Source organism: Astyanax mexicanus, chromosome 10 (assembly GCF_023375975.1).
Source record: "Astyanax mexicanus isolate ESR-SI-001 chromosome 10, AstMex3_surface, whole genome shotgun sequence".
Lineage (NCBI taxonomy): Eukaryota > Metazoa > Chordata > Actinopteri > Characiformes > Acestrorhamphidae > Astyanax > Astyanax mexicanus.
Window position 1 is genome coordinate 37,703,370 of NC_064417.1, and position 23,579 is coordinate 37,726,948.

General features: G+C 38.4%; 1 protein-coding gene across 3 annotated transcripts in view; it reads right to left on the reverse strand.

Moving 5' to 3' along the window:
• nrg2b (neuregulin 2b) overlaps positions 1 to 23,579 on the reverse strand; it is a 51,970-nt gene that overhangs the window by 15,239 nt on the left and 13,152 nt on the right. For 2 of the 3 annotated variants that reach the window (XM_007246401.4, XM_007246400.4), the window contains exons 2-3: positions 9,982 to 10,144; positions 6,351 to 6,469 (exon numbers count right to left, since the gene is read on the reverse strand). In XM_007246401.4, coding sequence (XP_007246463.3) covers positions 6,351 to 6,469; positions 9,982 to 10,144 — 282 coding nt within the window. Of the gene's footprint in view, positions 1 to 6,350; positions 6,470 to 9,981; positions 10,145 to 17,065; positions 17,347 to 23,579 lie in introns of those variants that run through there. The other variant, XM_049484183.1, reaches the window with a different exon arrangement.

Here is a 23,579-nt window from a genome sequence, read left to right on the forward strand (position 1 = left end):
TGTTTGGAAGTCGTTTGTTCACTTGTGTGTGTGTATTTGTGTGTGTGCATGTGCGTGTCAGCATGCCAGTGAGCATTAGTGTATAAGAATGTCCACGTGTGTGGAAGGGCTTCATGAATAAATGAAGTGGGACAGCAGCAGGTGTGATTGGCAGGCGTGTCTCACCAGAGCAGAGCCGTGAGTACTGCACTGAGCTGGGTGAGCATGAGGAATGAGACGTAGAACAAGCTCAGCCTAATGAGCTAATGAATACATCAACACACACCACTACACACACACACCACACTGTACAACAGAAGGAGAGAGACAGAGACTTCATTCTCACAATAACTATCTATCTGCAAAAGGTCAAACACTGTTCAAATAGTGAATGGTAGAAAGGGACACTAATCACACAGCTGGGTGTAATATCAGTGTCCAGAGAGGGCTCTTACAGCAGATGTCTCTTTTCTAACCTCAGAACCATATTATCTTTAAATATACAGAAGCCTGTGCAAGCAAAAATCAGAACAATAACAGCAACAATGCACAGAGATTTATCTCCTCCAATTTCCACCGCAGGATAGAGTCATCTCAGTCTGTTGTACATATGCTGTCTGCCTCTCTCCAGTGTATATTAGCCCCATTAGCTACATCTCTCTGTTGAGAGAATGGATGGGGACAGGCAGGACAGCCATGACTCACATCCACTGAGAGAGAGAGAGTGAGAGTAAGCAAGAGAGTGAGGGAGAGAGAGAGACCGACCAAGCAGAATCACACTAACCGCTGGCTAATTGTACGAAAAAGTATGCAGTCTTATAGAAAGTTACCAAAATGATAAAAAATTGTTTTTTGTCCGAAACTTAAACAAAACAAACTGAAACATTAGGCCTGAATAGCCACATTTTTGTAGAAGGTTTTAATTCTGATTTAATTTTGAATACATAATACATGAATAAAATCAGAAGAAAAAGAAATGACAAAACAACAAGGATAAAAAGATGCAATGTAAAAATGTAAAAAACATGTCATAAAATGACATGAAAGTAAAATTTACAAGTAGAAATGCAGCCGGTCTTTGATAAACAGAGTTAGTTCAGTTAACACTACTATTTTAGTTAGCCTTGTACAACTAGTAACTTTGAGATGGAAAACAGCCAGTTTGTAAAGATGGTAGTAAACCAACACCAAGCGTGAAAGTTAGGGTGGAAACTGGCACTAGCTCTCACTTACTTCTCTGAGCTGCTAAATCTCTATTCTTAGATAAAAAAAAAACTGAAAACTGAGACCAGTCAAAATATATATGAGCTATTTCTGAGAAGCTTAGATATAAGATACACCTGCATAAATTGTGGACATTTAAAAAGTGAATCATTTACAAAAATGGGCTAAATAAAGCAAAAAACAACATTTTTTGTCACCTTTAAACTGGAAAAATCTAGCATTTTGTCCATCCTTCCACTGTCAGAAATGCTCCTACAGCAGGTAAAATTGCTCCAAATCCGAACTTTTCCTTCATATGTAATAAAGATGCATATATTATACAATACATATGTTTTTTCAAATTTCAATTGAGTTTTTGGGGCCCAAAAAAATAAAAATGCATATGTAGTTTTGGATGTAATTTTCAGTATTTTTTTTTATTTCAGTGAGTTTATAGATTTGTCTTTTTCCTAATGCATAATGTTAATATAAATAAGATGTATTTTTGAACACATCTATAGATATTTGCAGCACATTTAGTGTAATGTTTTATCAAAATGAATTAACTATGTACAAAAACACAGTGCTATTCTCTATGGTGAGTTTCACAGTGATTTTAATGTGGTTGATTCCAAAACAAATAAAAATACATTTCATTTTAAGAGCTACAAAAGCCATGCATGACGACAAATTACCAAGATTGCCTGAAAAAGATTAATGTGGCATCTAGCACAGCCCACGATTGTTATCAGCAATCGGCCAATCAAGCTGAAAGTTGATCTGCGACCAGCTCCAAAAACACTGACTGATCCATCTTTACATTTCACTTACAATTCATAATATGTATTTGTGGCAGGCATCCGTTTTATTCTATTGCTGCTCACAGGTTCATTGGTTTAAAGAGAAAATGTGGGCATAGAATCTTAAAAGAGTGAAAGTGTGGCGTGAGAGGCAGATAAAGCAGACATAAATTGTGTGTGTGTGTGTGAGAGAGAGAGAGAGAGAGACAGAGAGAGAGAGAGAGTGTTGTTGCCCTCAGGTCATTTATATGAAGTGCGAGTAGCAGATTGCTGGTTGTATGGTTGGTTGTATGGAGATTGTAGATGACAGATTTGAAATGCTGAGGCGCTGGAGAAATGCGCTCAGACAGATTTGTGTGCATGTGTGAGTGAGACTGCATGCGAATGTGTGTCTTTCACATTAAGATTATTTGGCTCATATAACTGACAGACCCTTGGCATGCCTGTAGCAGTGAGAGAACTCAGCATTCAAAGACCATCTGCGTCTCATATCACGTCATAACATCAAACACACACACACACACACACCTCCTAAATGACCTGTCCTCAAGGTTGTTACATTCTGGCAGTTGATGTCAAATTCTAAACAGAGTGCACACACACAAACAGAGAAACACACACACACACACATAGCATGGACAATAAGGTAATATATTGTCATTCCATTGTACGAAAAACCAAAACTTTTAGTGTATTATTGCGATTATACCACAGTTCCATTATTGCTGTTTATTAAAAGACATTAAGTAAAAAGGACGAGAAAATGCGATCTGTTGAGTTATAAACATTATTAAAATACTCTTCAATAATAAAATTAAAATAATAAAACACACTTAAAATAGTTCCAGTGCTGCTCTGTTTGTAGCTGCGCTGTTTGGTTGGTAAGGGCTGCATTGTTGCTAGGTTACCTATATGTGGCGGAGTAATAAATGCAGAGCTTCGGTTAAAGTGCGTTACCAGCTGATAATGGCACTCATAGAACACCTTTCAGCCAACCACATTGCAGAGTCGGAACTAACTGTAGTATAATAAGTATCAGGTGAGTGTAACACATGAGACACACATCATCATACACTGTAATAATTTAATACTGTAATACATAGTTTTGCCCTAGTGACCATCTACAGCCCTTCTCTACTCTTCTCAGTCTCACATGCTTTTCCTTTTCTCATTTCTCTGTCTGTGTGTCTGTCTGTGCTGTGCTGCTGTTTGTGTTGTTATATATAGCTGAATATCTGCACAGTTATGGCCCAAAATGTTGTCTGCTCCTAGAGTGCAGAATCTGCCAAAATGACACTGTTTATCTTCATTAGGGACTGAGAGTCATCTCTAGCCACCCCTCTCTCTCCTGCTCTCTTTCTCACGTTCACTCTTTCTCTCTCTCTCTCTTACTCACTCAAACAGACACACACACATTCATGCACACACAGTTTTAACCTTTAGCGATAGACTAAACTGCAGAGCAGAGCTCACACTATTAATGACCCCAATTACCCCTTTGAGTGGAGGAGGCCATATGAGTCCACCTGCTCTATAGATCTTACACACACATACACATAAACACACACACACTTTCTCAAAAGATCAGGCTTAGCATGTAGAGGCACAATGTTCTTTCTAGTCGACAACTCATCATTTCCTGCCTCCTGTCAGCGGAAGGCGAAAGCTGTATGGAGGGAGAGGAGAGAGGACACAAGACGATGATGAATCAAGGGCAGTCCGTTAAGAACAATAGACCATGACTGACCTCTTCTACAACCACAGCAGGAACTTACACACTCATGCTCTCTCTCTGCCTCTCTCTCTCTCTCTCTCTCTCTCTCTCTCTCTCTCTCTCTTTCTCTCACTTGCACATCTAGAAACTAGAGAGGGTCCAGAGGCTGTAAAAGAGAGATGTATGACTAGGGCAGTGTGAGTATAGGCGGAAGAGGGATGCTTTACATTAACTCAATTAAAACACAGGCATCTTCAGTACGAAAAATGCAGAAAAAGCAATAACACAGCATTAGATTTGCAAAACACGAAGAAACTCCTGCATATGGAAGGAAAAAAAAATATGTAAAGATGAAACTACAATGTAATTATAAAAAAGAACAGAATTGTGCAGTGTAAATAAAAAAGGCATGGTAAAAAAGGGATAAGAGAGGAATTAAAAAAAATATAAAGGAAGATACTAGCAGAGAGAGAGAGAGAGAAAAAGATGAGGAACAAGAGAGAGAGAGAGAGAGAGAGAGACAGAGAGAGAGAGAGAGAGAGGAAAGATTGAGAAAGACAGAGATAAGGAACGGAAGGATATGTAGCATCTAATTTTATTTTTTGTGAGGCTTTGGCACAATTGGTTATGAGCACTGCTCTAGCATGTAAGCTCTGAGCAAACTGAGTGACAGATAAGAGCAAAGAGATCACAATAACACTGGCAGTGCACACCAGTCCCACATAAATGTCAGAGAGAAAGAGAGTGTGTACCAGCACTGAGCCAATGAATACACACTGGATACTATGCATTCAATCTCCTTCTCACTGTCAATGCTAGGTACGTGCCCAAATTAAATGTAAAACAAAATCACTTTAATCATTATTATTATCATTATCATCATTATCACTGTTTATAACACAGATAACACAAATCAGATCACTGTATTAAGATAAAAGCAATGCATGTTTCATATGTGCTGTGCTTAAAATGCCAGTTATCATTCAAATTTTACCCCATTTTCTCACCAACGTGTAATGTCAATACCCTTATTTGTATGAACTTCCTCTTTTGCTAGCAATGCCCCATCACCAGGAGGGCAAAGACTAGCTCATGCCTTATGTAAAGCCAGCTACTGTCTCTTTTTGAACTTCCCCTGGTGCAGCATCAGTAGGTTGCCAATGGCCTTGGAGGACAGTGCAGCAGATGCCTGTAATGACCAACATCTCACTATATAATAGTGATGTGTGGAGAACGCCATCAAGAGAGGCCAGTTGTGTTCGTCTGACTCTGGCTGTAAATAGCAAGCAGAATGACCAGGGATTCAAACCAGCGATCCTCAGATCACTTTGACAACACCTCAGTTTGTGAGACCACCAAGAAAATGTAATTTACACAAAAAAATGCAATTAAGCTTGATTGCAGGGACTGTCTTTCCAAACTTTTCTTATGGACATAGATATCTCACTGTCCCAGTGTCATTGTAAAACACAATATTTTAAAAAATATTTAAATGAATTTAGGCTCCTCTAAGGTTCTTTTTTTGGCACTTTTAACCTAGTTATGGCAAATGAGCACAGTCTGCAGTGTGAGGAGTTTCCTCTGTTGCTGAGTTTGCTGTAACTCATGATATTATCACAGATCTTATGATGTGTTTATTGTGAAAACTCATATTGTAATAATGCTGAACATATAATTTATCATACAGCCCTATAGCATACCATTATAAATGTTACCATGAGCTGTGAAAGCTGCTCAGACCAGGAAGGAACACAAAAAACATGGGATGCCAACCTGAGAGGATAGTGTGATCCCATGTGACACCAGAGCTGCACTGGGTATCTAACAAAGCAATGGTGTTCGATTTTGTTTGCACTGTTTAGAGATGTAATGTTATATGTATTCACACCAAATTCAGCTTCCGTTTTTCTTTCTTAGTTTCCCACAGTTCTTTTTCCCTGGCTGTGATTTGGCGGCCTGGCGCTGTCAGCTGCATCGCCTCTGTAACCAGCCTTGTTCGATTGATCTCCATTGATCTCTGGCTTGAGAAGCAGGCACGCTAACCAGCATGCTGCAGGCACACGGGTCACAGAGCCTCAGGGCTACAGTGTGCTGCGTACTTGAGGTGATTAACTGTGATCCAATTATTTTTGTACAATTTAGTAGTACTATTTATAAAATTAATATGCAAACATCAAGGATTTAAGGATGCCTGTGCATAGACAATGCAAATCAAACACTAGCCAGGGTCAACGTCTGCCCTTTATTATTATCCTACTATTATCCTATTATCCTTATGGTATTCCTTTAATATTTAAAAACAGAATGGTTTAGGTAAAAATTGACTAATTCATTATGTGCTCCCAAATCTAGGGAGATAAAGATCTCTGTCCTGAGGTGAACTAATCTGCAGGTACCAGACAGACAAGCCACGGAGTTCAAATCCGACTGCCGTAATCTACATGTCCCACACAGCAACCAGACAAGCTAACACTAATCTACCAGCACAGTCATTCCAACCAGCTCTGATATCCACACATTTTATGGAGAGCCTGCATAGATGGGATGCCTCACATATTCCTTCCCACTCAGATGCTATAAGAATAGCACAATATCGCAAGAATCAGTCAAGCCTCAGGAGGGAGGGTTTGGATGGATAAGGATTCTGCTCTTACTGCTTTGGACGTTGATGTAGCTGGTGGAGTTCTCCTTGCCCAGCGAGTTTTCAGCCACACACGTGTAGTTCCCAGAATCCTCCAGTCTCACTCGGCTGATCTGAATCTTTGAGTTTTTCCTGCACGGAGGGAGAAGAGGTGAAGAAAGACAGCACATCAGCGAACATTATATTCTTAAACATACACATACATAGCAAAAGTCTAGATGTCTTCAGGGCACCATTACAAATACAGTATTGTGTAAAGATCTTAGGTCAACAGAGACTGGCGTATTCAAAGCTAACATGGAGGTAACAGACACAGTAGCATTAAAAATAAATATTAATATACTAATCAATAATTCAGTTGTGCTGCTGGTAAAGGTCAACAAATTCTCACAATATTTTCATAGAGAAAAAGAAGGAAATCTGTTTTCTTATGAGTGCTTTTTTATATTTTTAATGTTTTCTAGTATTTTTTCAAATTATTTTTTGCGCCTTTTTCCCCACACTTTTACTGCCCAGTTTGACTAGTGCAACAATGACACACATTACACAATTTTCCATTTTCTCCAAATTGGGTGTCCACATTTTCTCCGGTGTTCAATAAAGCTGTGGTGCTAATGTTGCTAGCCAACACTGGAATACAGGAAACAGTCACCGACATCTTTTCTACAAATACTTGTTCACAATGTTCTCTAAAGTGGCTTAAACTGCAACCATGTCTTTATTAAAGTTGCACACTGGATCTTGTGGGTTAAGGTAAACTCAGAGTATTTTTACTCCAGCTTTACCTTTTCTGATTCAGAAAAAAAAACTTATCAGCCCTCAAAGTGTCCTCTAATGGATAAAGTTGTGTCATCCATGCCAATGAAAAGGATATAGTAAAAAGTGATGGTTACAGCAATGTAGAGGGAGTAAACATGAGCCAACAAAACTTTTTTTAACTCGTAGCTAAACAAAAGTGTTGTAAGCACATCACACTGGCATCTGAAGACTAAAGGTACCGGTACATTCACAATTTTTTAAAGCAACAAAGCTAATAGTCTGGCAGTGAAAACTGTGCCACAATAAATCACATTTAAAAGTCTCTGTGACCTTAAACAAGACGTGTCTGCAGCTTGTATTTGACCAGCTTGTGTGATCATGTATTTAGATGTATTTTTAGAACTGTTTTTACATTTTAGCCATAAATCTTCAATTTACAACACCAACACTAAGGATGCTTTGGCTGATCAATTATATTTGGAGTGAGTGAAAAACTGCCAGTAAGGTTTAGCCAAATTATTCATTTAAGACCTTTTATTTAATTTTATTTATTTTAACATGCAATTTATTTTCTTAGGTTTATTGTAAAAACATTTTTTGTAATATATTTAAAAAGTGAGTTTCTGTTATTCAGCCTGGCTTTTTTTACAGTTAGTGATTCAGTATATGTGCATCAGTCTACATAAACTAGAGATTAAAGCATTACCACTCTGCAAGATTATAGACATTGAGTGTGTTCCAATGTCAGTTCCAGCACTCAGGCACTGAATGTTTCAGCCTGATGTTTGTATTATAACACGTTCACTCCCTGGGGGCTGCATGTGGACAAATCATCAGTGGCGTTGGGAGCTTTATAGAGCCTGATGGAAAGCTGTGTGGAAAGTATGATTGCACTGACTACAGCTAGTCTCCTGCCCTGATTGACACCAGCCCTATATAACCTCTACTACTACTCTCCTGTCCCCAACGTCACTCTGCTCTCACTCTCACTTCATCAAGATGCAAGCGCATGTGTGTGTGTGAGTGTTTGAGTGTTTATGTGTATGTGTCTGCACTATAGCTTCAGGTGTGCACACACACACACACACACACACACACACATCCTTGCATATTACACAAGGGAGCAGTGAACAGGCAATCCTGTTAGAGTGATCTGGTTCACACAGAAACCTGCACATCAGCACTTTCTCCAGTGGAGCAGCAGAAAGAGAGAAAGAGGCACATTAAAGAACGTTCTCTTCTGTGCACATAGTCTCGCAACAGACAGATAAAAACGTCACCCCTTAATAGATAAGGGGGCCAATCCATCACTACACATTTAAATCACAAAAATCCTTCTAAATGGTTTTATTTGTCCACTCAATATATAGTAGAATAGGGGTTATGTTAAATCTTGATTTTACTAAATTTTACTAAAATACAATCAATTGGTTTATTTGGCCCTAAAGGAGCCAATTAACCGGATCATGTGTGTTTAATCTGGGTTAAACTCACATAACTGACATATTTTCACTGCCAGGATTGAACACCCTAGTATACTCAATAAAAAACATGCAGCAAGCTGCATGGCTTTTCTTTACATTTAAAACTAATTGAAGTTTACCTTGGTTTGATAATGTGCACACTATTTTCCTCAAATTGCATTTTGCAACTTTCTTTTTCATTTCATCATCAAAACATTTTCAAACTAAATCAATAATGACATTTCTCATGGTAACAATACAATATCATCATATTAGGTCCCTAATATGTCCTCACAACAGATCTGACCATTAGAGGCATGGTCTCCATAAAACCTCGAAAGGTATCTCGCAGTATTTAGTACCAAGACATGGCAGCAGATCTTTTAAGTCTAAAGTCTATCCAAGCACTGGCCTATACCAACCCTCAGTATGGTGGTCACATAGGCTTTGCCAGTAGTCTAACGTACACTATATGGCCAAGAGTATTCAGCATTCATTGAAATCATTAAATTCAAACTTATCCATGCCCACATGTATGAAACCAAGCATCTAGACATGTAGACTGATCCTACAAACACTTATAAAAGAGTAGGTAATTTTTATGAGCTTAGTAAATTCCAATGTGGTGCACAGTCCAACACTCAAAAATTGTGACAGTGCTAAGCCACCTGAAATAATATTTGGAAATTTGCTAGAACAGTTTGGGGATGACCAGCATCTGTGCTCAAAGCAAGGTATATAAAGACATGGATGATGGAGTTTGGTGTAAGTATGACTGGACACTGTTGGGATGAATTAGAGCAGGGACTGTGAACCAGGTCTTCTCGTCCAACATCAGTGCCTGACCTCATAAACGCACTTGTGGAAAAATAGTCAAAAAATTCTATAAACACACTTCTAAGTTAAGAATCACTCAAAGCAGGTGAGCAAATACTTATATAGGCAATTTAGGGTATTCAAGATTCAGCTCATGAAGAAAGAGGCTGTTAATTAGCAAAAATGAAAGAGATATGCAGTATTTTAGAAAAAATGGTAGACACAAGTAGGTAACAGTAAAATAATAGGGTTTAAAAGGACAGCACTATTTTCTTCCAGAGACTGTCTCAGTATATTTTTATGTTCTTCTTGAAGGCAGAGAAGAAAACTGTCTCCCATAACAAGAGTCCTGTGCTGCGCTCCCCAGAATATCTATATTTACAAACTGGGGCAATCTTGTGGTAGAGTTGATAGGAAATGTATTTTTAATACTTCTGATACTAAGAATAGTTCTGTTTCCGTATGTGTGTGAGAGCAAGTGAGTGCATTTGAATCTGTGCGTGCACCAGTGCATCATGAGTAGGTCTGTGTGTGTCTGTATGTGTGTGTAAGTAAGTAAGTAAATAAGTAAGTAAGAATCGGCTGCAGGTCCCCTAGTTTTCTTACTTGTTAGTTTTGATTTTGACGTCTTTGCTCTTGCGGAGTTCGCTGCCATCTTTGAACCAGCGGAAGGACGGGCTGGGGTTGCCCTGGGCTTCACACTTCAGGGTCACCCGATCACCCTCCCACACCCACTGAGATCGCATGGTCTTCACCTTTGGGGCTGAATCTACAGATAGAGAGAGAGAGAGAGAGAAAGAGAGAGAGAGAGAGAAGGGGGGTGTTTGAATAGGTGCATCAATTAAAAAAAAAGATGACGGAACAACAGGTGACAAATCAAAGAGGGAACCATGAACAGATAGACGAAAACCAAAAACAGATGACATTCAGAGAAAATATGAGAGTTGAAAAAACGCATGTTAAAAGAATGTTTAAAGAAAAATACAATATGTAACATGATGGCAAAAGAGAGAAAGAGGAGTATAGGAAAAAGAGAGAGAGGGGGAAAGTACGAGATTAATGTGGCTCATCTCACAGTTTGCCCTGGCGGAATAATCCATCTAGAAGCACGGTTTAGATGAGAAACAAGACCAATATTTTTGGAATAGTGTGAAAAGTAATAAAACCACAGTACATTTGGAGAGTAAAGAATTGCTCTCTTCCTCACACTTCAATACAGACTCTCTTATTGTCTTAAAAACACACACACACATTCAGGAAATCAGTGGTTGTGCTTATTTGAACAGTTTAGATTGGCCTAGATTGGTAGCAACGTTTACACACTTAAAAAAGCCACATTTAAAGCAGTGTTTTAACTGTTCCTTTAACCAAAAGGAAGAGTTTTACAGAAGCATGTTTTAGCCTTAGGCTTTGCTTTAGTACAAGACTACAACAGCTACTGCAGGGGGACTCAACCTAGCTATCACAGCTTTCCTCTTTCACAACAAACCATCTCTCTCTATCTCTGTCACTCCATCATATTCACTGAAACCACCCTGTCACAACTCCAGCTGGCATCTCTGTAGCATCATCGCTACAAACACTCTTAAATGAATGCGTTTTTTAATGTAGGGGAACCAAATCTAATGTGTTTCTTTGCTCTGTGAGTGAAATTTATTTGACATTTTTTATGTGTATTTAGTCCCTTGAAAATAAAACAGTGAGACGGGTTAAGATAGGTTACTTTGTATCCCAAGAATAAGTAGATTAGACAGTCGAGTTAGATGATATGGTCTTAAAAAATAACACAATATTTTAGGGTATTTCTGTGATATTTCAGGGTATATTCTTGGCCATATGTCAAAACAAAAAAGTTTCAATATAAGAGTTTCATACATAATCATTGGTTTATTTTGTTATCAGTAACAAACCAATTATATTGTAACAAAATAAAAAATGTATACCACTAAATTAAAATTCAGCATATTTATCGCATGCATATAAACTGCAAACAAACTATTAATAGTAAATACAGTATACAGAAAAACAAATACAAAAAAATGACTGCTGTCAAGAATTTCACAATATCACAAAATTGATTTTTTTTGATATATTATTGTGTGTTATGCCACAACCCTAGTGTGCAGGGGAGTTCCCTGCACACTAGGGTTGTGGCATAACACAAAATAATATAGCAAAAAAAATAAATTTTGTGATATACAATTCACCTTATGTTCCCACATCCATTTTTAGAATTTCCAGTCATTTTATATCAAATGGTTTATAGTTGTACTTTACTTCAAAGTGAATGCAGTCTGAAGTATTTTACTGATGTGAACACTGACCATAGAGCTATTCAGAGCTATTCAAAGCTTAGCTAACTAGCTTTAAACAAAACACAGAAATATTGTGCTGTGGTTAAATATGCACTGAATTTTTTTGCCTGAAAAAGGCAAAAGGCAGAAAAACAACAGAATAAAGTCATATAGCAGTGTTTATGACAGGTTTAAGGTAATATTTACACTCCACTCAGCTGTAATACCTCTTCACAAACTGGGTATTGTCCAGGTGAAAGACACAAACTGTTGGGCTACCAAGGATAGTAACATTAGCTGAGGAAGCAAGCTACGTAGATTGCTTTGTTTACCTAAAGACTGGTCATTCTCAGGGTGAATTTCAAGTCCAATTTGATCAACTGTGGGTATCTGAGGTCTCGATATGGCTTTAATTTAATTTAGTACTGTTAATAAGCTGCATAGACACTGAGGACAGTACAGAGTTTGTGTAGATGCACAGCGTTCTGTTGGTTTATGCTACCCATTCATTTGTACTAATAATTGACTCTGCACATTTGTGGACCCGGAATTTAGAAGGTTTTATGTGTTTTTCATGATAATTCTGTTTTCCTTGGGTACATTACTGTTATTATTTGCTGGTGAGGCTGTGAGATAAGATTTTAGCCTAAAACCTAACTAAACATAAAACCTCACAAGCACCAAGCAACCATGCGTCCCCTCGACAAAATAGTAAGAGCTGAAGTATGGATGTTTGAGTGGATGTTTTAAATTTAGTATCATCAACCAAAGGGCCTCTTCTTTAGAAGATGATGGACATAAGTTATAGGTCCGTTAATTAACATGTGCTTATATATTAAATTTAAATGGCCTGAAGGCGTATTTTTGGTTGTTTAGATATATTCTAATCTGATCACTTACACACAAAAAAACAGAAACTATAGCTTCCCTTTGTGAAGGATCACTAGGATGGAGGAGGAAAATTAAAGGGAGCAAAAGTGGACAGTGAGCAAGCAAAAGAAATAGTGGAATGTTTTGTTTTTTTTTCATTTGAAAAAACTAAACTTGTTGTCAAAAGGCTTTTACACCGCACAACACAGGTTCAAACACACGCACATGTGTACACTCTTAACTCTCTGATACTTCCCTTTAGTAACTGGCCACAATTTGAAACTTTTAACAAAACCTTGTGAATCTGACAAGATGTCAATGCAGCACAACCAAGTCAAGTGTGAACAAGTCTGTCAGTCAGTGTTTGCTGTTTGTGCCGGGGCTTTCGGTGCATGTCGGAGCCTGAAGCAGCTTCGAGAAAGCATCTGGGAGGGCGCATTCAAGTAGCTGAGACATTGGGAGTGTGAGAGGGGGTTTGTAACGTGTCACTCAGTTCAATGGCAGCAGCACTGCAAACAAGCATAGCTCACAAAAGCAGAGAAATGAGTGACAGTCTCTGTGACTCGGTAAGAAATGGAGAGGATTTTGTCAACAAGGATTTTGAAAATACCACACAACTCAGACAGACATCAATGGCAGTCCTGTTATGACTAACATAGTAGCTGACGACAAACGTAGCCATTTTTAGATGTGCATGTGCACACATACACACATTCCAAATTTCCCTTCAGCTCAGTCATAAATTTTTATTAAAATATTTCAGTGACTCCCTTCCTCATATTCTCTCTCATAATATCTACACCCTCTCCCTCTTTCTCTCTCTCTTTTAGACAAAGCCCATGTTGAGTCTCATCATGCTGCAAGGTCAGGCCTACGTCTGCAGAGATCTCTCTCTCTTTTTTCACACACACACCAACACAGACACACTACATTCCCACAAGCTTCCTATCACACATACACACACACCCACGGTGGGAATACAGTTCTGTTCACACACATCATGCCCCTGAACGTCTCCTGCTGCTGTGCTCAGTAATCTTGCCCAAGTTAATGAGCTAGATGGGCTTTTCCAGCCCCCTTAACGAGCACAGCCTAATAATTAACTATAAATTAAACAAGGGAACGGAAAAAAAACAAGAACACTTTCCTTCATTCTACACAGTTACCAATATAGAAACTTTTCAGAGGAAGAATCACGATCTCTTTCTTGAGAAAAAAAATGAGCTATTCATAGCTTCCCTTGATCATGAAACTACTAAGTCTGAGTGCTTGCTCTGAAGATGTTAGATGACACGTGCAAGAAAAGAGAAAAGGCTCCAAGCTTTATTTAAGCTTACTTCGTCAATCTAGCTGTCTTGGGCACTGCACCAGAGGTGGCAGAAGTACACAATTCCCATACATAAGTAAAAGCTTTGTTTTAGATTTTCTACTCAAGTACATGCTTTTAAACATTTCTAAAAAAAAATAAAGCTTCTGAATATTTCAATACTGTAAACAAGCCAATATATTGCAAATAAAAGAAAAACTGACATAGTATAAAAAAACATACTGTCATATTTATAAAATCTGAATGAAAGAAAAGTTGACTTTTTATCCAATCAGAACAGTGGGAACAAACAACAGAGCAGCCAGTGTTTAAACACATTTTTACATGTCAGCTAGTAATTAAAAATCAATACTGTGTTTTAAAAATGTATGCAGTATTGCAAAACATCACAATACAATAAGATATTAATATTTTCTTAAAAATACAATATTAAATATACATTTTTTTGCTAGAACTGCAGCATCATCTGGAAATTTCATTTTCATCTGTGCTTTTTGGTTCAGAGATACAGCTCACAGATACACGCTTATACCCTGACCATGTGAATAACAGCCCGTTTCTATCTTTTCAGCTTTCATTTTAAGACAATCATTTATGCACAAACTTACCGTACTAGTATATAGGTTTACTAATTATTTGGCATCCTAATTATATTGAATCAAAGTGATTTTTAAACAACAAAATAGTCAACAACCCCATCACTTCTATACAGTTTCGAGTTATTCACTGTTTTTAGGAAATTATGGGAATCTTTTCTCAGACCACTATAAACCACAGGTTTCCTGCCTTAAAGGAGTAACTGAACTGAATACTTGACAATATTACCACTGTTTACATGATGTGTATTGCAGCATGACACTGGGAGAAACAGTTGATTAAATACCATAGTATCATCTGGCTACCATCAGATTTAACACATTTATTATATAGAAATTCTGTACGAACCATCGCCCGATTCACCTCCTTAGTATATCTTACAGAGTAGCGTCTGATAACTAACACTATATCCAGCTGGAAGGACATTGACAGAAATCTGGGCTACAAAAAGGTTTATGAACACATTTAGCTGTTCTGCTCAATATTGGAACACAGCAAAAAGGGTTAAAGATGTAGTCACAGACCTCACTAGAATGCATGGTGCCAAAACAATACATTTAAGCCATGTGGGCAGTGTAGGGGTTGGCGCTGCGTGAGTGTTTATTTAGAGGTTATGTGTCAGTTTGGTTCATCACGCTAAATAGTTAAAAAGCTGCCTGAATGTAATTTTTGAATCTATTTCAACTATCCTACAGAACCGAAGCTCAGCTCAGATTGTTTTTCACAAAGAAAGGAATTATTAAAAACTAAAAAGGTTAACATAACAAGCCTGTACATTTTTTTAAAATGTACAGTACATAATGTTCTTATGAAATATGGCAGAAGTAAAATCTAATATTAAGGGACGTGTGACAAGTACATACACATAAAAAAGTAAAACGTACTTATACTTCATTACTTGCCACACCTGTACAGAAGTGTGTATGTATTTGCACACATGTGCCCATGACAATGAATGTGCCTTGCTGTAGACCCGCACCACTTTGCAGTTGTGCATGAGGGCTTTCGCTCAAATCAGCATTTTCTGATGGTTTTATCACTCTCACTAAAGAGGGAGTGGGGGATGGGGAGGGAGAGTGAGTGAGGGAGGGAGAGAGACAAAGTCATACACTGTACATCTCTGAGACACACATATATGCACACACTTTAAGAGTGCAGATACACATACACAGGCCATAAGCTACCATTCGGAAAACATTTGGAAATGAATAAACATGCAAAATAAGCAGATTCTGTCCTTGGGCTGCTGATCAGGAGTTAATGCATGGCTTGGCACTCATGCCACGTAGCATGTAAAGCCCAGGTTAGTTCAATAACACTCAACAGTAGCTAAATCCATCACAGCGCAGTACAATGAAGCTCAATCCACTCAACCGAACCGGGTCCTTCAGGCAGATGAACGGCTGTACAGAAACATGCGCACACACACACAGGCATTATGCTGTAGGGCAGGGAAATTGTACTGTAGGGCAGGAGGACACCCTAAAACACCTGAATCAGCATATAAAACACATTCCACATGACAGATTCCCAATGATAACCTTCCATAATCAGTGTCATTAAATTCAACTGACAACACCAGTTCAACTACACAACAAAATGAAAATGCCTCAAACATGTTAGTTCATGAATATCCCACACAAACCCACAACTGATTGGTCTAAAGTAAAGAACTGAAAGTGATGAGCTCTTACACATTAGATTAGGGTAATAAATACTGCCCAGTATACAGTTCTCATAACATGCTATTTTTTTTTTTATTAAGATTTTCACAATTGTTGTACTTAAAAATATAATGAACTAAAAAAGAAATAAGGCAAAGCACTGAATATTATATTTCAGATATTATCAGATAATAAAAGGTTAAATCACTGCCCACCTCCCACAGCCAAGCACGACTGACTGGCTAACTTATCTCACTGTGAAGCACAATGGAACATTTGCACAGTAAAATCAGCAAAATCAACACTAATAAAGTTAAACTAACAATATGACTGTCATACTATATCACTATAAGGAGCAGTTTCCTGGGCCAGGACTAAGCCTAGTCGTAAACTAAATTCTCTCTTTTAATGTAAAATCTCCACCTAAAAGGCTTGTAGTTCAAAACTAGACATATGAGCTGATTTAACACTGACAATTTCACTGTGTAAGTTCTGTTTGAAGAGAAATAAACTCTGAATTGCATCAGACCCTTGACATGAAACACAGTAGCACCTTAGGGAGAACAGGCATGGAAACAAAGTCAAAGGTTGTGCAAGATGCACTTTCCACCAATGCAACTTTTAACCTCAGCTATGGAGCAAACAGCTGCTCTCATAAAGCTTAAACTAACTGTCACACTGTGAGAAATGGAGAAATGCAGGGATACATGCAGGTCACAAGAGACAAATCTTCCAGTCCTCCAGAAACACGGATTAACAAACCGCTTCAGTCTTCAACACAGCTTAATGCCAGTGCTCAATTAGCACCCTTCGTCTTGCTCTCTCTCTCTCTCTCTCTCTGTGTTACACACACACACAGACACACACACACCCCTGTAACACCGTCAGCAGAGTGACTGCACTCCTTGGCGCTTAGACTTCAACAGAGTGACGCATACTTCCACATCTCCCACACGCCGATAAACGAGTGTTTGTCTCCCTCCTCTTCCCTCCCTGCCGTGGCTGATCCTTTTTTCCTCTCTCCTTCCTCTTCTCTTTCCTTTCCCTCTCTCCTCTCCTGCTGTCTCTGCTGCTGCGGTCTGTCATGCTGAGGTGGGATTAAGGAGTGTTAGGCGTGTGGCGAGGAGGACGGTGTGTGTGCACCCGTGCGAGTCTATGAGAAACAGAGGAAGACGCAAAGAAAGATGCGGACTGCTCCAAGACTATCTCTCTGCAGGAGAGACCAACCCCTTATCAAACTCGGCAGGGATACACCTACTGAAAGAGAGCGAGAGAAAGAGAGGTTGGGAGTAAGGAGAGAGAGAGGGAGAGAGAGAGAGAGAAATAGGGAGAAGAGACAAGTGTGTATAGCTTGTCACAAAACTGGTGTGAGTGGGGAGAAATTAGATGAGTAATACATAAGAATTTAAGAATGTAAAAGAGGATACTAAATCTGCAGTTCTTACAATGTTACTTCTGTAGGTCTACAAAAAGAAATTTGATTTTGCACATAACTGTGGTAATCTGATTTAATCTCACTAGGTACATTTAAACATGCTTTTTGGTTTTAGGCCCAATCTCATTTCACCCCTGGCCCCTTTTACTTAGACATACCGCTATGTGCACACCTAAAAGTCCTGATTATTGTCAGGATCAGAGATAATAATGAAGTAGGACTACTTCACCACACTGTACTTAAGTACTGAAGTACTAATGTACTACAGTATTATTTTTTCTCCCACTTCACTACATATTCTCAATGAGTTTAATATTTTTACTCTAATACATTTTAATATGCTGCATCATCTGCTGTTAAATTTATAAAAATGCTACAAATCATTTCAAACCCACATTATAAATTCCAGGGTTTTAGATGGCACTCTTCCCTGGGTTTGATGAAGCTGAATTATCATCGAGTGAATCGAGTAATCAAGCTGATCTTATAAGAAGGCCGTGTTCCTCCCATTCTGCCTTTTACTCTGCGAACTTATCACTACTTTCTGTAATCACTACAGCTTTAACAACACTTCAACTTCTACTCAATTCACGTTTTTAATAGAGCTTAAGTAAAGTATGGCCTTTTCTGCATAACAAAAAAACGCAAATAGTATGTTTTGAAAACTGGCTTACTAGCAAAAGTGCAACAGTTACATTCTGGCACCTGGCTGCTGCATTTAAGGTGGAATGGAAAATTTAAACAAGCAAGCCAATAGCTAACTTTAAAGTGAGCGACATTTTAGGAGTGCTAATACCACACAATTTTGACCAAAACACTTTAGTAGTAACCTACAAACTCCTGCAGAGTACATCCAATCAGTGGCTCTACCATATACACTCACCTCAGAGTACAGCTATCCAGCAGCTCTACCATATACACCCACCTTAACCAGCATGAGGATAGACAACTACAAACTCATGCAGAGTACTTCCAATCAGCAGCTCTACCATATACACTCACCTCAGAGTACATCCATCCAGCGGCTCTACCATATACACCCACCCTAACCAGCATGAGGATAGACACCTACAAACTCCTGCAGAGTACATTCATCCAGCGGCTCTACCATATACACCCACCTTAACCAGCATGAGGATAGACACCTACAAACTTATACAACTAATGTTATTACAAAACAATAAAACATCAATTAAAACCTTGACTAAACTTTTACTAATAAATACATTGAATAACAAATAAATAACAGATAACAGTGCTTTTATTGGATTACTGTCCATTATCGTGGTTAGAAGTACAGGGAAATACAGCATACCGTACTTACATTCTGGCACCTGGCTGCTGCATTTAATGTGGAATGGAAAATTTAAACAAGCAAGCCAATAGCTAACTTTAAAGTGAGCGACATTTTAGGAGTGCTAATACCACACAATTTTGACAAAAACACTTTAGTAGTAAACAATAATACCAGCTATGACAAGAGAACAATGTTATTATTCTACTAACAGAAAAAAACACAATTAATGAAAAGTTAAAAATATGTTTTGTTTTAAAGTGAGAGTCTGTAAGTTTTTAAGGGATGTTGGCAATCTGAGCACACTAATACAATTTATTATAATACTCTGTCCCCTCTCCACTCTTTAGTGCAGCATCTGGAAGATTCAGCTATTAATAATGAGCCTGATACTTTACAAACTCTCTGTCACAGCAAAAAACTACTAGCAAACATATTTGGGACAACCTTTCACATATTTAATTTGTTATTGAACGATATAAACACAGTGTTCCATATGACACAAGCACATTAACACAGAACCGTAGGTTTAAAACAGCAAAGTGTTGCTAAGTAGGTGAAGTAGGTAAATGTTTTAAAAAGATAATTTGACACTGCACAATTGTCTGTTGCATGTATTATGGTAGTGATGCTGAAACAAAATAGTGGTTTGAGACTCGTAACTGAGTCTTGGAAAATAATGTTGTCACATTCACCTATACCGGCATTTTAATTTCCAATTAAGTAAAAGACACAGGTAAAAACAACATTTTGCACACAAAATTTACATTAGGGAAAGGCTGCACATTTTCCTACTAGACATTGGGTGCACAATTTGACTAACAACTCTTTACTGTTCACTCAAAAGTGCAGGGCAGTGTGCCCTCAGGACCAGGTCTGGGAAACGGTAAGTTAAAGGAGCGGTAGTTAACAGTATCCTGGAGAGACGGTCTTTCAATAATGGTGATATAAGTTTTCTGATATTTTAATATCCCTAAGAACCCAGCCGAGGGCTGCATTAAGCCAGTAACTACATGCAGGTGTTCTGCCATTAATAAAGAAAAAACAGATTAATGTAAATATATAATACACATATCATATTAAACAGCCAGCAATATTATATCAATACAGCAGGAATCTCCTATGACACTAAAAGTTAAAGATAACAGATTTGTTTAACATTTTAAGCAACATATCTTACTTAATTTCATCTTTTACTGTTTTAAAATAAAAAAGAAAGAGCCAGAACCAAAGCAAATCAATGGTCAGTACTTACTACCACTTTCTTTGATAAGTATCACAGCTTGTAAATGTTTTTTTCCCAGCTTAGACGTTTTAATGCCTAGTTTTGTGTGAATTTTGACAATTGTATATATTTGATGTATACAACTTTGTTTAAACTAACAACTGGACAACAATTACCATAATAGATACAGAGCCTAAACCATCTGTGACCCAGAACAAAGCAATGTCCACTGCTCTGTTGCTCTTTAAAATCTGGCTGGAATTGGACCATAGTGGAGGGGAGGAGAGACTGCAGTAAGATAGGAGTGGAAAGTTAGCCAAGAATCAAGAACTTTTCAATATTCAGTGGAATAACCCTGTTTTTTAATCACAGTTTTCTTGCATCGTGGCATGTTTTCCCCCACCAGTCTTACACACTGCTTTTGGATAACTTTATGCCACTCCTGGTGCAAAAATTCAAGCTCAGCTGGGTTTCAGTTTGGTTTGATGGCTTGTGATCATCCATCTTCCTCGATTATATTCCAGATGTTTTCAATTTAGTAAAATCAAAGAAACCCATCATTTTTAAGTGGTCTTATTTTTTTCCAGAGCTGTATGTGCAAACTAAAAAGAGGGCTCTAAACATGTACAGTATGCATCGTGATTTGAATACACCAATGTCAAAAAGTATGCAAGGTTATTGGCATCATTCTGCTAGTGAGAAACAGGTTTGCCAAGATAAAGTTGTTGACAGTATAACCACAATTCCTACTGCCCAGTTTCCACTTCATACTTTGTACAGCGGTAGCAAGTATAGAACTACTGCTGCTGCTGAAAAAATCCCCAACCCAAGAGCAGTCTGTTCTCAGGCTGTGGTATGTGAACTACTGGTGGTATGCGAAGCATCTGAAGGTGCTACACCAAGGTAGTGCTGGGGGCACTGAACTTTTAAGAATTTAAATCTATTAAGATTTCTGCTGTAATGTTCACAACAATAGAAAAAAATGTTTGAGTTCAGTGCTTAACCTCATAGACCCTGTATGCCAGCCCACACTTCAGTTATTTACACTTCCGCAAAAAAAATAGTTAAACAGATTTTTTAAAAAGTTTTTTTCTGAAATTGGATGTAATTATTAAAAGTACTGCAATAATACTAGGTATTAACCGTAAGAACAACAATAACACTAACTTAATTCCCCGTCTGTTCCAGTAACCGCTGGCTCGAGTTTATCCGTTAATTTACGTTTAGTCTTGAATTTAAACAAGAGTGCACTTGAGAATGTTAGCCGTTGCGGCTCTACCATATACACCCACCTTAACCAGCATGAGGATAGACACCTACAAACTCCTGCAGAGTACATCCATCCAGCGGCTCTACCATATACACCCACCTTAACCAGCATGAGGATTGACACCTACAAACTCCTGCAGAGTACATCCAATCAGTGGCTCTACCATATACACTCACCTCAGAGTACATCCACCCAGCGGCTCTACCATATACACACACCTCAGAGTACATCCATCCAGCGGCTGTGTACCATATACACCCACCCTAACCAGCATAAGGATAGACACCTACAAATTCCCTCAGAGTACATCCATCCAGCGGCTCTATCATATTCACCCACCTTAACCAGCACGAGGATAGACATCTACAAACTCCTGCAGAGTACATCCAATCAGCGGCTCTACCATATACACTCACCTCAGAGTACATCCATCCAGCGGCTCTACCATATTCACCCACCTTAACCAGCATGAGGATAGACAACTACAAACACCTGCAGAGTACTTCCAATCAGCAGCTCTACCATATACACTCACCTCAGAGTACATCCATCCAGCGGCTCTACCATATACACCCACCCTAACCAGCATGAGGATAGACACCTACAAACTCCTGCAGAGTACATCCAATCAGCGGCTCTACCTTATACACTCACCTCAGAGTACATCCATCCAGCGGCTCTATCATATACACCCACCTTAACTAGCATGAGGATAGACACCTACAAACTCCTGCAGAGTACATCCAATCAGTGGCTCTACCATATACACTCACCTCAGAGTACATCCATCCAGCGGCTCTATCATATACACCCACCTTAACCAGCATGAGGATAGACAACTACAAACACCTGCAGAGTACTTCCAATCAGCAGCTCTACCATATACACTCACCTCAGAGTACATCCATCCAGCGGCTCTACCATATACACTCTCCTCAGAGTACATCCATCCAGCAGCTCTACTATATACACCCACCATTCTAGCTTACCTGCCAGTCCTCCCGTTTTTATTAATGTACTTAAGGACAATTGTATGGACACATTTTAACACTTTTATATTATTATTATTGTAAACAATAATTTTGATGTAAGTTAATTTAAAACACACACTGTTTACTGTCATTTATTTTATTAGAAATTAAACACAAATTAATAGAAAATTATACAACTAATGTTATTACAAAACAATAAAACATCAATTAAAACCTTGACTAAACTTTTACTAATAAATACATTGAATAACAAATAAATAACAGATAACAGTGCTTTTATTGGATTACTGTCCATTGTCATGGTTAGAAGTACAGGGAAATACAGCATACTGTACTTGTGGGGACCCCTTGTGGCTCCAGGGCCCAATTCTGCTTAGCAAGAAGCAACCCTGATTATAGGAATGCACCACAGTGCTTTCTCTAGATGTAAATGTGGGTAAATGCTGCACTGGTTAGCTATGAATATGGCTGTTCTCCATTTGTACAGACCTGGTTCATTCCCTGATGTTGTGCTGTGCTAAAAGAGCATGAACAGGCCTCGGCTATGTGAGGCTAAATATTGCATGTAGAGAAAAACTGAATTAGACTCTGAGCGGAACACAGCAGAGCGAACACTAGAAGTCACAGCACTGACTGAGATGCTCATGTGAAATACACATACACATAATACACATAATTCTATATCTACATCCACCCACCCACACACATATAAACACACAGCCACACACACACTCCTACAGAATGGTTATGACAGCAGTGAGGACTGCTAAGAACTGCTAAGAACACGAATGCATTAAAAGCACTGGGACCTGAGAGACAGTGTACTCTAACATATCAACCAGACAGACAGAGAGAAAGAGAGAGAGAGAGAGCTTGTTACTAAAGTCAGCCTAAAGCAATTCATTCTAACAAAAAAAAAAAACACCAGCAGAGGTCATCTAACAGAAAAGCAACTTAGCAACTTAAACTGACACACTTTACCCGCTTGCAAAAAATCAGTTGTAGATTTTGCACTGCAGCAACAAGTTTATGTAGCTAACAAGCACAACTGATATTTATGTTCTTGTATCCATATTAGTGCTTCTATAATTGCAGTTTGTTTTTGTCTGTAAACAAGGACAGAATTAGGTTGCACAGATTGGTAAGACTACAAGCATGATTGTAACCTAAGCAATGCAGATACGGTCCACATATTCACTAGAATTCAATCATACAAATCTGACCTCTGTATTATGT